This window comes from Callithrix jacchus, chromosome 21, assembly GCF_049354715.1.
Source record: "Callithrix jacchus isolate 240 chromosome 21, calJac240_pri, whole genome shotgun sequence".
Taxonomy (NCBI): domain Eukaryota; kingdom Metazoa; phylum Chordata; class Mammalia; order Primates; family Cebidae; genus Callithrix; species Callithrix jacchus.
Genome location: NC_133522.1, coordinates 26,046,521 through 26,062,740, shown reverse-complemented (window position 1 = coordinate 26,062,740; position 16,220 = coordinate 26,046,521). Strand labels below are relative to the sequence as shown.

At 33.5% G+C, this 16,220-nt stretch overlaps 1 protein-coding gene across 1 annotated transcript in view; it reads right to left on the bottom strand.

The window, feature by feature from the left end:
* Positions 1-4,915: 4,915 nt before the first annotated feature.
* The window catches only part of LOC144580641 (uncharacterized), a 72,945-nt gene continuing 61,640 nt past the window's right edge, over positions 4,916-16,220 (bottom strand). The window contains exon 4 of the mRNA XM_078358531.1: positions 4,916-5,248. Within this exon, the coding sequence (XP_078214657.1) occupies positions 5,010-5,248 (239 nt within the window). The 3' untranslated portion in view covers positions 4,916-5,009. The remainder of the gene's footprint in view (positions 5,249-16,220) is intronic.

Sequence of the window (16,220 nt, the reverse complement as noted above, 5' to 3'; positions counted from 1 at the left end):
AAGTAAAAAATAACTTAAAAAACAAACAAACAACAACAACAAAAACAGACAGTGGCAAGGCTGAAGAGAAAATGGATCATTTATTCACTATTAGAGAAAATGTACATCATTCCAGCCATTGATGAGAGCAGTTTAGAGATTTCTCAAAGAACTGAGTTGAACCACCATTTGATCCAGCAATCCCTTACTAAGTGTATTCCCATAAGAGAATAAATTGTTCTACCAAAAGGACATTTGCACTCATATGTTCATCTCAGCACTATGTAAAATAACAAAGCAATGGAATCAATTCAGGTGCCCATCAATGGTGGACTGGATAAAGAAAATGTGGTGCATATACTATGTAGTCATAAAAACACACAACATCTTGTCTTTTGCAGCAACATAGTTGAATTTGGAGGCCATTATCTTAAGTGAACTAATGCAAAAACAGAAAACCATGTACTACATGGTCTCGCTTACAAGTGGAAGCTAAACACTGGATACTCACAAACATAAAGATTGGAACAATGGACACAGGGGACTATTCGATGAAGGGAGGGGAACAAGGGCTGACAAACTACCTGTTAGGTACTATTCTCACTACCTGGATGATATGGTTTGTCTCTGTGTCCCCACCCAAATCTCATGCTAAATTGTAATCCCCACATGTCAGGGAGGGACCTGGGAGAAGGTGATTAAATCATGGAAGCAGATTTTTTTCCATGCTGTTCTCATGATAGGGAGTTATTGCAAGATCTGATGGGTTAAAGGTGTGGCAATCTCCTCTGACTCTCTTTACTGCTGCCATGTAAGGTATACATCCCCGTCGCCTTCCACTATGATTGCAAGTTTACTGAGGCTTCCCAGCAATGCAGAACTGTGAGTCAATTAACTTTTTTCTTTGTAAATTACTCAGTCTCAGGTAGTTATTTATCGCAGTGTGAAAATGGACTCGGTTACAGGTCCAATCACACCCCAAGCCTCAGTGTTACATAATATACCTTTTTACAAACCTGCACATGCACCCCATGATTCTAAAATAAAAGTGAAAAAGGAAATTAAAAATTGCATTAAATTAAATGTAAAAATCAATGTTAACAAGGATAGCAAGTCCAGTTGTCACCAGTTTGTTGTAAATATTTTTTATAAAATTAGTTTTGAAATGGAACATATCTGATACAAGATAACTGCATTTAATAACTAAATAGTAATTAAGATTTAAAGATAGTAAAAAATTAACAGAATTTTTCACAGAAGAGAAAAAAATATCCAGAAGAGTTATCAAGGAAGGACCATCATCTCCTGGAGGATGGCAATGCACAACAAGACGACAAAGCAGATAACTAGGCATGAAAGAAGGTTGACTTGCCTAGAGCATGGCTATTCCATAGAAAGTGGACAGTGAAACTCAACTGACCAGGACCAGATGGTTTATTATTCACGGCACTGTGTACACCAAGAGCATAAACACAGATGCTCCCTCCATATCTCCGAGGAGATACCACCAGTCAAGATGGATATTAGACACACAGTGGGCTATGCTGCAGGTGAGAAATGTAGTCACAAGGTCTGGCACTTTTTGAGCAAGGACCAAGCATCATAGCAAGCAGCAAATGTTTTAACAAGCGACAAGCAATCCAGTCCCAAGGGAGGATCAAGTATAAGGTATTCATGCTTTGGTCACTTTGAGTACTTTATTACCTTTGTGACTAACTGCACAGACTGTTCATTTTCAGGAGACAGACAAATCTTGTAGTGTTACACAGTCAGTAAGAACATGCTGGGATGCTCAAGGACCACTGAAAATTGCCTCACCCAAGAAGACTTTCAGTCATCATCCTTTTCAAATAACAGTAACGCTAAATACATTTTTCTGAGTGTTTGCATGACCAAATTTTAGTCATGCTGCTGAACCATCTCTTAGAACCATCTATGCACTTTTTTTTGCAAAATCTAGTTTTAGTAAAACTACAGGTCAGTTTAAGAAGCATCTCCCCTCACCTTTAAAATCTGCAAATATGTTTTTAAATGGACTTCCTATTCATTTAGGTTAACATCTAATCACATAACTGTTAGCTCTATAATTGATGTTTAATTGCCTATATGCGTATTACATTCATTGCTAATCTGCATCATCATAATAAAATATTAAGTTAAACAATACAGTTTAAATTTCTTATAATGTCTTGACCTTTATCTTATTTTATTTTTCATAAAACACTTGAGTAGGTAATGTTTTGTCATACCATTTTAGAAATGGTAGAGGCGGGCATAGATCATAGTTTTGCCCATATCCCTGGCAGTTATTTAAAGAGTTAACGTATGTATGTCATATGCCAAATCTGAAATTTAGATTGTTCTGCCATTTCCATTGGATCTTGCTCACCGCAGCCTCGAAAATATGTTACTACTTGAGTTGGCAGCTCAGATCTCCTTGGCTGGGTAAATAAGCAATAGTTAGTGATTTGTTTAGGAGACTGGCATCTTTAGGATTCAGAAAAGTAAAGCTTTAGAATAAGTGAAGGTTGTTATATACCATAGAGAAGGACTTAATAAATTTAAGAAAATATCCTTCCATATATGAAGATGCCATAAACACAAAAAATACTTAAGTATTACTAAGTTGATGATCTCTGCTTCCAATATCAGTCCTATTATTTTTAATTTGGCAAAGATTATTATAAATTTGTTAATTTCACTGTCCTGATGAAAATTTAATTTTTTTTTTTTTAGGCATTTTATTAACCTGGTTTGGGCTGGGAGCAGTGTCTCAGACCTCTAATTCCTCTAACTTTGTGTGGCTTAGGTGGGAGGATTACTTGAGATGAAGGGTTCAAAAACAGCCTGGGCAAAATAGCATGACCCCACGTCTATAAAAATTAAAAACTTAGCCAGGCATGTTAAAAAGTTAAAAACTTAGCCCAAGAGTTTAGGGTTGCAGTGAGCTATGATCTCTCACTGCACTCCAGCCTGGGCACTAGAGCAAAAACTTGTCACTTATAAAACAAAAACAAAAACCTGGTGCCATTCTAATAAAAATGTAAGTCAGCTAGTTTCCTAATTGTCAAAGAGATAAAGAGCAATAAATTGTACTTCTAACCTCAAGAGGCTTATATATGGGGAAAAAATAGCAAGCAACTAAGAAAAATTATCTATTGCATAACAAATTATCTTCCCTGTATAAACTTAACAGTTTTGCTCACTACTATTAGTGATAGAATTTCTTCAATTTTTCTCTCCTATTCTCAAAATAATTACAAGATTTAAGATTCATAGTAGTTTGTTCTAAAAATATATGGACTTTTTATCCCAAAAACATCAACTACAAAATAATAATGATAAAAAATTATGTGCTGTTAGGGAAACAAAACATGTTCTCTCTATTTATAAACTCATGCAGCAGAGGTATTTTAAAGAAATCTACTGATTGACAGTTTTACTTCAACTTTTGCTTGCTCTCAATATGTTAGAACAGCCTCAAAAACATCCTGGTGAAAATACCATTATTTTCCCAGTTTACTCAGATCTTGTGACAAATTAATTGATTAAATAGCAATGCTGATATTAAATTACAATGCAATCTACTTGATGAAAATGGAGCATGAGTAATGCATTTGCTTTGCTTTGCACTCATGATAAAATATATTTTTATTAATAAACTAAATATTTCAGCTACCATCATTAATAACAGAATATATAGGCTAATTTATTAATTAATGAAACATTTTACTCTTGTCAGCCAAATTAAGAAAACTTAAATTCCTGGAATAATCCCATTTATTCCAAAACTTCAAATATAGCAAAACTAAGTAATTTAATTAGTTTCATTGTTTCTCAGTGGTATCATTGATATTAATAAAAACTCATAAAGCTATAGTAAATCCTGGTTCATATTTATGCTGCTACCAGTAGTAAGATGCAATTTTCTCTGAATCTGACCTTTGGTTTATTGCAGTATAAAATGTAGTTCTCAATGAAATTAAAGTAAAGGAAATCTATAATGTACTTTTCTATTCAACTCCACACAAGTTTTAGATTCTATCAAGTGGGAAATTGAATCCAAATCATTCATTTTACAGTATTTTATTATAACACTATAGATTTCTAAAAAGCTATTATATTAAAACAAAATCTGGTTTTAAATTTCCACTTCTGCTTTTATTGTCCATAAAATTTTCAATTAATTTTATTGCAGCTCCATTAATATAGTTCAAATTATTTTCTAGCTGTGTTATAATAATTTTGACTGAAAAACCAACTTATCCAAGCTTTCCCATTAAAATTTGAAATAAATCTCTGGAATCTCACAAAAATAATTTAGAAATTTCATAGGGAAGTTTAAATTATAAAATCTGGCAATATCATGAAGCAGAGCTCATAGATGTATTACTAGTTTTGTGAATGGAGATCACTGTCTTTTTACTTAAGAAGGTATATTTCCATATAATCCTGACTTCTATTTTGACCTTCAAGCAAAACAAAAATTGAACATATATATTCTGTAAATGTTGATGACCATTTACAAAAAGAATGGTTTACTTAATCTCTTTTTTCTACCATAGCATTCCTAAAGTATCAACACAGTTCCAAATTTGACACATATATATAAAAACATTTCTAACATGTTATAGCTCAAATATTTATAGAAGTGACACACTTGATGTTTGAATTAGTGCATCCACAGATGCTTTTGTAAGGGAATCATCACTGAGCAATGACGAAAACATCCTGAACGCCCATCTGGTCGCTGCTATTTACTAACCTATGTGATTCTGAGATAAATTCTTAACAGCGCTTGGTATAAGAATTCAAAAAATATCTGTTGAATCAAGATGGAAATTTGACTAATGAAAATGTATGTTGCAGAAAGAAAAGAGATATTGCATTAGTTTTCTATACTTTGTAGTAAATTATCACAAATTTGCAGCTTAAAATAGCACACATTTATTATTTTTGTGTTTCTGTAAGACAGAAGTCAGGCATATCCTAGGTGAGTTCTCTGCTCCAGGGTCTCACCAGGCTGAAATTCAGGTGTTGACCAGGGCTGTGGTGATCATAGCCTGGACTAGAGAATAATCCATTTCCAACATCTTCATGTTGTTAACAAAATTCATCTCTTTGCAACTGTTGCACTGTGGTTCTATGTTCTTACTGTTGGTCAGGGATTGCTCGAAGCACTCAGTGGCAGCTACAGTTCCTTGCCACATGGCCCCCTTCGTATGGCCCCCTCCATGTACTCTCTCACCACATGGAAGCTTCTTCAGAACTAACAATAGAGAGAGAAAAAGGGAGAGAGAGAGACTTTTACTTCAAGGATGATCCACTTTCTCTTTGAGTTATTTTACCTGTAAAACCAGAACCACTTAGAATAATCTCCCTTTTTATTAACCAAGAGCAACTTATTTGGGATCTTAATTACATCTCCAAAATGTCTTCATCTTTACCATATTTCATTGATAAGAAACAAGTAACATTCAAGGAGAGAAGATAATATAGTAAGTGAACAGCAGAAGGTAGGAATGACTGGAGTCACTTCAATTTCTACTTGACAAAGATGGAATTGTGATAATCAAGTTCAGAAAATATTCAACTTATTCTTTTTATATATGAAGATATAGAGAATGAATCAATGAGGTCACGGTGTCCTAAGGTCAAATAAGATAAGGGTTGGGATGAAAGTTAGTTAAAATAGTTAACAGAACACTGACAATAGACAAAATTCTCTTTATTTGAATTATCTTACTTTGCCTAGATAGCTGCTACACTCAGTTACTTGTCACTTATTGTAAGAAAAAAATAAGAGGGGTGAAGGCCAGGAAGGGAGATGTAGGTTGCTCCAGGCAAATTCACATAGGTAATTCTTGCTTGAAAATTTTTCATGTGGTAAGATATGAGTTCAGCTGGGCAACAATGGCTCTTAACTCTTCCCTTTGGAAGTGACTTTTATTCCATACAAGAATCAATTTAGGATAAATAAAATTATTTGCAACAAACCTTCCTACCATCCAAGAAAAATCAAAGTGTTTATATTAAGCCCCACAGGAGAAGGGAAGTGTTCACAAATTAGATTTTGAGCATTATTTGATTTAATTTTTAAAAGCCAACTGTAAATGTAGCAAAGAGTTTCAACTTTTCCATTGGAAATTTAATCTCACAGGTGCTCTTTAGAATGAAAGAGCAACACCTTTGAGAAAGGGTTGTTTATCAGACATTTGTTTAAGTACAAAGTAAGCCAACAGTTGCAGCCAGTTTCTCCTTTCCAAAGTTTTGAGCAAAGCAGAGGTCATCTAATTCCCACGTTCTACCACTAGAGTATAAGAACAGGAAAGAAAATGATATGATTGTATAATATTTTCTTTTCCTACAACCTTCTCTCTAAATAACATTGAAATGGTCAGGTAGTCACATGAAAAGTAATGTACAATTTATTTGAATTATGAATTATAATGATGAACACCTAGAAAGTCATTTGTTGAAAAAAATGTTTTTACTAAGCATCTATTATGAACTATACAATATTCTAAATTCTTGGGAGAAGTGGAGAGAGCACCTTAACCCAAATATCTAGTAGTGAAGAATCATTAGGCATATTATAATATGTTCACATTGTTAAATGTTAAATAACCATTACTATGCTATTTGTGACAAATTTTTAATAATACTTTAAATTAAAATTTTAAATAATTAGGGATTTAAATTAATCTTTGCATGGATAAATTGTAGTATATTTATATTATAAAATGACATACAACAGTTGAAGTAAATAATCTAGAACATAATGTTAAGCATAAAGATAAGTTGTACGATAATAATTTTAGCATAATCATATAATACTGCATAGCAAAAGTATAGAAAATGTACATAAACAATAAAAAACAAATTCTGCTTACTGTTTAGGTGGGAGAAAGAGATTTGGGAGAGAAGAAAAAAGACTTCAATCATTTTTGTTAAATTTGTTTCTTTAGCTTCATGTAGGCACTTGGGGTACAGTAACACTTTTCTTAAAACCGATCTGCATTCCGAAATACTTCACTGTTAACTTAAAAAACGAACAACTTTTTGTTCCCACATGTTAGAGAGAATATGTAATATTTGTCTGTCTGTGCCTGGCTTAGTTAACATAACATACATTTTTTAAAAACTGTACCATTAGATATAAAGAGTAGACTAATGCTTACCAGCGGCTTGGAAGTATATTGTTGTGGGGGAGATAAAAATAGTTTGCTAATGGGTATAAAAATACAGCTAAATGTAATAAGAGCTACTGTTCAGTTGCACAGTAGGGAAACTAATAGTTAATGATAACTTATTGTGTCTTTCAAAGTAACTAAAATAATGGAATTGGAATGTTACTAACACAGAGAAATAACTACTTGAGGTGATAGATATTCCAGTTACTGTGGTTTGAGCATTACACATGATATGCTTGTTTCAAAATATCACATTCACCCCATAAGTACATACAACTATTATGTATCCATAATAATTGTAAATTAAATATACTTTTTTTAAACATAGGAATAAAACTACTGGTAGAAAAAAAATCATATCTTTGAATTTTGTTACTCTATTCAACGTGCATGTACTGGCTTTATAATTAGAAAAAAAGCTATTTTTTCAATTTAGTTTAAATTAATGATTTTTCTAACTTCCACATCTGGCTAATTTTTTTGTGTTTTCAGTTGAGACAGGGTTTCGCTATGTTGGCCAGACAAGTCTTGTACTCCTGACCTTGTGATCTGCCTGCCTCAGCTTCCCAAAGTGCTGGAATTACAGGCATGAGCCACCACACTTAGCTACAATTTGTGTTTCCTAAATTTTTACAGCTTACATTTAGTTTATTTAGAAAATAATTATGGAAATAATATCATAATCTTTTCTATTCTCAAAGACAGGTCTCTCTGTCTGTAGATGTATGTAAAATATTCTGAACTAGGATTTTCTTTTATTTCTAAGAAACATAATTAACTCATCTAATCTTCTTTTGTACCAGAATAGTTGGTAGAAGGAAACACTACAAAAACTTGTGACTTTAGAAAGGCTTGTTCTTATCTAGGATAACACTAAATTTAGTAAACATATGTTTCAACCACGTGGAAGGTAAAATTTGAAGTCATTAAGTTCAGGTAGATGCAAATTTAAAAATGCTTTTTAAGAAATCTTAATTGAAATAAGAAATTAGTTATGGTTTGGTGTGATTTAAGTTAGAACCTGTCTTCCTTTTAACTTTTCTCTTCTTCCTGAACTCAATTAATGATTGGCTTCTGAAGCTGACTCAGTTCTGAAAACAGAAATTACATTAATAATTACTCCAGCTGCTGGTTTCTCTTCTAATGCAACACATAGGCTACATGATTACCAGACACTGTACACCAATGTTGAACCTGGATGCCCCAGCAGTGCATGAGATTCCACAACTGATCCTTCTGTTGTCCAACTTAGTCTGTGTTCTTGCTTCAAGATCAGGTAGTTTCATTTAAAAGCTTCTCTAATAGCACACTGGTTATATTATCTTTTGGAAATATTCTATTTTCCAATTCCCACTTCTGATAAAGTCCTGCTGTTGTGTATTATTCACTCCCATAGTTCAGCAGGATGGAGTGATACACCTCTTTCACTCCTGCATTTCAGCAAGTTCTGAGTTCTTGTCTCATGACCAAGAGGAATGAGCTGTGTGGATACTGGAGAGTGAATGAGGCAGAGGAGAATTTTATCAAGTGACAGAAAGAAAACTCTCAGCAGCAACAGGGAACCTGAAAGTGGGTTGTTGGTTGTGAGACTGAGTCCAGGGTTTTAATGAGCTTAGAATAGGGAAATGCATGCTGATTGGTTTGTGGGTGGGCTTGGAAAAAAATCACCATTCAGAAAGAGGTACAATAGTGTAAGAATCAATAGAGAAGTGAAGTGAAGGCTTGACCCAGGACCTTGACCCAGAACCAATCAGGAGCTAATTGTACCAAATGGAAATGGAAGTTCCTATTCTGGTCCATGGACTCTATCCAGGACTAGTAATTTGGTGCTCACACTTCAGACTATCCTTGGCTTGAAGATTGAATTTCACCGGGCACCCATCCCTGTCTGCCCAGGAATTTCTCTGCTTCCTATCATTATCACTACCAAAATATAAATATCTCTGAATGCTGAATAGCACTCATTTTTACCTCTAACTTGTAATTTTACATTTAAAAATATATTTTATCTTCTATACTCCATAGTGATACCAAGACCGAAAATATAATCAATAATAGCTACCACTAATAGAATATCAAATAGGTTCCAGGAGATTTACTTATATTCTTTCTATTCTTTTCATAACTCAAATTCAGTATTTACTCTGTTTTACAGATTAAGAAATTAAAGTTCAAGTTTGTATAAAACATATACAATTTCATAAGTGAATGTATGTTTTATCAAAGACTGCACAATTCCCACTAAGATATAATGCCTGCTATCAAAAACAAAATAGCGATGGCCCTATCACTATTTTTATTTCCCCAAAAGAGGGAGCTGTCTCTTTGGGGGAAATAAATAGGTGAAAAATAGGGTAGAATGTTTAAGAAATATCCATGTTGAAAATACATTTTAGAGAATACAAACACTAAGAAATATGCAAAAACAGAAAAAAAATTCAAGAAATAATGAAACTTCTTTCATCAGCTCCTTAGAAAATATACCCCCAAATATTCTAAATTAGAAGTTAATCTGTGTATCTAATCTTGAACTGTAAACATTTTTCTTAAAGGATAATGAAAGTGCTGTTTTGAGATCAAGCATTCTTAAGCCAATCCTCCTTATAAATATTTATTTTCTGAATTGTCCTTCATGCCTCCTTAAAAAGAGCTGAAAAATAATTAATATTTTCAACTCCTATATTTTGATTGACTTTAACTAAAAATTCTTCTGTCTTTAAGTATTGAAGATAATTAAACTAATAAAAGCACACATCATTACTTAAAATCATAAGAATATTCTTTGTGATTAAATCCCAATTATCACAGGTTCTTTTCTACACAGGATTTGATTTTTAATCCTTTGAAGAAGTACATATGTATCATGATTTATAATGGAATACAGAAATACTGTTGAACACATTAATACATTTTAGTTCTAGTAGAGAGGGAGATGCCAGTTAGATATGTATATTATTTAGTATTGATTGCTTTCCCTTCCAGTATTATGCACCAAACACAACTAATTTTATAGTTATTAAAATATCAGAAGTATCAAACATATATTATTTTGACCTAATATGATTTTAACTTCTAACACTTTTGAATCTCACCCTAAATTCAAAGTCTTTCATCTGTAGATAAAGTTGAATGTTATTTTATGGCAACTTAATTTTGTTTAAAATTATATTCACCAATATTATATTTAAAATTATATCATATCTGAGTAACCTGTAATGACAACTTGATTTTTAAAAATTTTTTGTTAGACCTTAACAAATATAGTCATGCCAACTGTAATTTACTATTACAATGTTTAAAAGGAAAAAAAAGTTTATTTTGGGCATGTTTAAAATTATTCAAATAAAAATGCCTAATATGTAATATTATAATAAATACTGTACAATGTATTTCACATATGCAACTTGAAAATTATAAAACAGAACTCATTACAGAAGAATAAATGGAGTATAACCAATATTACATAATCTCGCTATACAACTTTCTGAGCAGGCCTTCCTCCCTCCTCTGAAAAGAAGATGACCATGCTGATGTTTTTACCATGCCCTCAATATTCGTTAAACTTGATGACATATAAATATACATGCCTATCTAAAATATATGTTTTATTTTATATTTATAAAAACAGTAGAAAATTATATGCATTCTTCTGTGAAATTTTCTCTCAACTTTATATATCTACAATTTACCATGATTGAAGTATGTATATTTGGTGTATTTCAGTAGTGTGCAATATTTCATTGTTTTAATGATCCATAATTTATTTATTAATTCTCAAGTTGATCATTTAGGCTGTTTCTAGATTTTTCTCCTCATGAGTAATATTACTCTAACATTCTTTATATCTCTTGTTACTAAGTGCAAAAGTTGCTTTTGTGAATGAGTCATATTTATAGAGCTTAAATTATGTTCATTATAGGTTAAACTGACTTAACAGACGGACCAAAATATGTAAATTACTCAAACATATTAAGCTTCTATTTCTTGCTTATGTGTCATTTCAAAACAGGTGCCTGATCTCCATTCAGTAATTCAGAAATCAAGGTTTCCTTCCTCTTTTGCCACATAGTTATGTGTGTGTGTCTGTATTTATGTGCATATATATAATCATATATATGATTATATGTATGTATATGTACATATATAATCTATGTAATCTATATAATATATAATATACATATATAAACATATATATGATTATATATACATATATATACAATATATATAAACACATATATGATTATTATTGTATATATACCATATATATGTTTATATATATGGTATATATACAATATATATAATCATATATGATTATATGTTTGTGTATTTATGTACACATAATTATGATTATATATATAAATATATATATATATATATATATATATATATATATATATATGACTATCAGGAGTTCAAAGAGAACATGAAGGTTGCACATGTATCTCCCAGAAGTCTTGGCTCAATAATTGTGTACCCCACTGGGATGAACTTAATTATTTTTCTCCAAAATTCACACATTAATGCCTCAAAAGTCAGTATTTCAGAAAGTAAAAATATTTGAAGATAAAAATGAGATCACGAAGGTGGGGTCTTATTTCAGTATGACTGAAGTCTTTAGAATAAAGTGTAAGGGACAGCAGACATGTGTCAAAACAGGGTGATGAACTAGTGGCATCTGGTAATCAAGAAGACAGCCCTCAAGAGAAACAGAACCTGGGGATGCCTTGATCTTGGAATTCTAGCTTCCAAAACTATAAGAAAACAAATTTCTTGTGTTTAAGACACCCAGTCTGTGATATTTTGTGGCCATCCCTAGCAAGCTAGTATATTTATTTTTGCTCTTATTCTAAAAGTGTAAACAAGTTGCACATGGCTTTCCTTGCCACAGTGAGGGCTGGGATACACAGTCCCTGACTGAGTGCCATTACAGCAAAAATGCAGTCACTGTACTACATCTCTGTCACAAAGATTATATAAATTTACCAGACTGAGAGAATAATGCTGTATTTTTTACCCAAAGAGACTGTTTATATTTTGTTTCTGTTTTCTATTCCCCTAAGTGCATGAGAGAATCCATCAATCCATATCTGCTGTGACATTTTGCATTTCAGACTTCTTATTTGCCAGTCGAATGGGTACAAAATGACATCATGTTAGAGTCCTCCTTCCAGCTTCTTTCGCTGTCAATGACTCTGGACATCTCTTCATATGTATGTTAGCCACGTGTATTGACTATTCTGTATATAATGTGCTCATTTATAATGCCCAGTATTCTATCAATATATTTTCTTTTTGAATTCTGAGGTCTTTTTTTTTTTTTTGAGATGGAGTTTCACTCTTGTTACCCAGGCTGGAGTACAATGGTGCGATCTCAGCTCACCCACCCTCTGCCTCCTGGGTTCAGGCAATTCTCCTGCCTCAGCCTCCTGAGTAGCTGGGATTACAGGCATGCACCACATGCCCAGCTAATTTTTTGTATTTTTAGTAGAGACAGGGTTTCACCATGTTGACCAGGATGGTCTCGATCTCCTGACATCATGATCCACCCGCCTCGGCCTCCCATAGTGCTGGGGTTACAGGCTTTAGCCCCCGTGCCAGGCCGAATTCTGAGGACTTTATAAAATTATATTAATCCTCTTAGTTATTTGTGATTCAAATAACCTCTGCTAGTTTACATTTTTATTAAAGTTTCTTGGATATACAAAAGGCTTTAATTTTAATATACTTGAATTTCTCAATTTCTTATGGTTACCCTACACTGTACTCTTACTTCAAGTTCTAAAACATCTTGATTTATTTGCTTTTCAGGGAGTTCCAATTTTTACATTGGCCATTAAAGTTAATCTATCACTGGATTGAGAAGGAAGTAAGAGTGATACCTCATGGACAGAGTGACAGAAACCTGGCGGAATAGAGAGGGCTTTAAAAGAGAACATCCAGTGCCATCTTAGCGTACAGAAAAGAGACCCCAGCAATGCTTGTCAATTTTTAACCTCTCTAACCAGTCATCCTCAAGCTACTGGAAATACCAGTTTAACTAGGATGTGTGTCAAAGACAATTTGATTGCTCTATGATAAAACAAATAAGACCTACAGAATGCTGTTCCTGCTATCAGTGATTATAAAAACAAGGAATATCACAAAATATGAGCAAATGCATTACATGTAATAGCAGAAGCAAAAACAAAATAAATGGAAAACAACAGATAACTTCTTTAAAATCATTGAGTCATTGAAGAAATTAATAATAAAAGCATTTATATAAAATGACAGCACAAAGTAAGTACCTAAAAGATGTGTTACGTAAAGACAGTAACAGAAGTCAACGAATTGAAACACAGAAAGATGCAAACTGAAAGATACAGAATGAGTACAATTGAAAATCAAACTGTTGTTATGAGGAAAATCCTTCTTCAGAAATCATAGTGAATACACAAGAAAAGCCAAAATATTATGCCCTCTCTCACCACTCCTATTCAATATAGTACAGGAAGTTCTAGTGAGAACAATCAGGCAAGAAAAAGAAATAAAGGGTATTCAAATAGGAAAGGTGGAAGCCAAATTGTCTCTATTTGCAGATGACATGATAGTATATCTAGAAGACCCCATCATCTCAGCCCAAAAACTCCTAAAACTGATAAGCAACTTCAGCAAAGTCTCAGGCTATAAAATCAATGTGCAAAAATCACAAGCATTCCTCTACACCAATAACAGACTTAAAGAAAGCCAAATCAAGAACGAACTGCCATTCACAATTGCAACAAAGAGAATAAAATACCTAGGAATATAACTTACAAGGAACGTAAGGTACCTCTTCAAGGAAAACTACAAACCACTGCTCAATGAAATAGGAGAGGACACTAACAGATGGAAAAGCATTCCATGTTCATGGTTAGGAAGAATCAATATTGGAAAAATGGACATACTGCCCAAAGTAATTTACAGACTCAATGCTATCCCCATCAAGCTACCATTGACTTTCTTCACAGAACTGGAAAAAAACACCATGAACTTCATAGGGAACCAAAAGAGAGCCTGCATAGCCAAGTCAATTCTAAGCAAAAAGAACACGGGGGAGGGGGGGCATCACACTACCGGACTTCAAACTATACTACAAGGCTACAGTAATCAAAACAGCATGGCACTGGTACCAAAACAGAGATATAGACCAATCGAACAGAACAGAGGCATCGGAGCCAACACAACATATCTACAACCATACAATCTTTGATAAACCTGACAAAAACAAGCAATGGGGAGAGGATTTTCTGTTAAATAAATGGTGTTGGGATAACTGGCTAGCCATGTGCAGAAAGCAGAAACTGGACCCCTTCCTGACACCTTACACTAAAATTAACTCCAGATGGATTAAGGACTTAAACATAAGACCTGGCACCATAGAAACCCTAGAAGAAAATCTAGGCAAAACCATTAAGGACATAGGAGTAGGCAAGGAGTTCATGACCAAAACACCAAACGCATTAGCAACAAAAGCCAAAATAGACAAATGGTAACTAATCAAACTCGACAGCCTCTGCATGGCAAAAGAAACAGTCACTAGAGTGAATCAGCAACCAACAGAATGGGAAAAAATCTTTGCAGTTTACCCATCTGACAAAGGGCTGATATCCAGAATTTACAAAGAACTCAAACAGATTTACAGGAAAAATCAAACAAGCCCATTCAAAAATGGGCAAAGAATATGAGCAGACACTTTACAAAAGAAGACATACATGAGGCCAACAAATATATAAAAAAATGCTCATCATCACTGGTCATCAGAGAGATGCAAATCAAAACCACATTGAGATACCATCTCATGCCAGTTAGAATGGCGATCATTAAAAAATCTGGAGACAACAGATGCTGGAGAGGATGTGGAGAAATAGGAACACTTTTACACTGTTGGTGGGAGTGTAAATTAGTTCAACCATTGTGGAAGACAGTGTGGCGATTCCTCAAATCCTTAGAAATAGAAATTCCATTTGACCCAGAAATCCCATTACTGGGTATACATCCAAAGGACTATAAATCATTCTACTATAAGGACACATACACACGAATGTTCACTGCAGCACTGTTTACAATAGCAAAGACCTGGAACCAACCCAAATGCCCATTGATGATGGACTGGACTGAGAAAATGTGGCACATATACACCATGGAATATTATGCAGCCATCAAAAATGATAAGTTCGTGTCCTTTCTAGGGTTATAAATGAATCTGGATAACATCATTCTCAGCAAACTGACACAAGAACAGAAAATGAAATACCACATATTCTCACTCATAGGCAGGTGAGGAAAAATGAGAACACATGGACACAAGGAAGGGAGTACTACACACTGGGGTCTATTGTGGGAAATAGGGGAGGGACAGCAGGATGGGGGAGCTGGGGAGGGGTAGCCTGGTGAGAAATGCCAAATGTGGGTGAAGGGGAGGAAGGCAGCAGAACACACTGCCATGTGTGTACCTATGCAACTATCTTGCATGTTCTGCACATGTACCCCGAAACCTAAAATGCAATTAAAAAAAGAAAAGCCTAAATATTAAATCAATATACAGAATATAATTAAATGAAAAACAAACATGATACAACATAAGATAATTGATGTCCCTGAAGTAAATAATACAAATAATGTTCAGAGAGATACCTTGAAAAAATATTTTAAATTATACAGACACTAAATTCACAGAATAAATGTACAGAAAATTTTTTTAAGAATTCAGGATATATCATACACCAAGAACGGTGATAAAGACAGGCAAAAATTGAGATTCAGATATTATGTACACCAAAAGCAGTGAACTTTAAAGTAAATAATTTTATAGATCAGAAATAGTAAGAAAACATCAGCTATAAGGGTAAAATCAGGCTAGCCTTTAGATTTCACTACAGAAACACTATTTGCCAGAAAATAAGTAAAGCAGTGATTGCCAAGTTATGAAGAAGATATGTTACACACATCTTTCTTATGCAGAAAAGGAAGTGTGATCCAAGAATATGACACTCATCTCAATAGTCATAAAAGAATTAAAGCAACTGG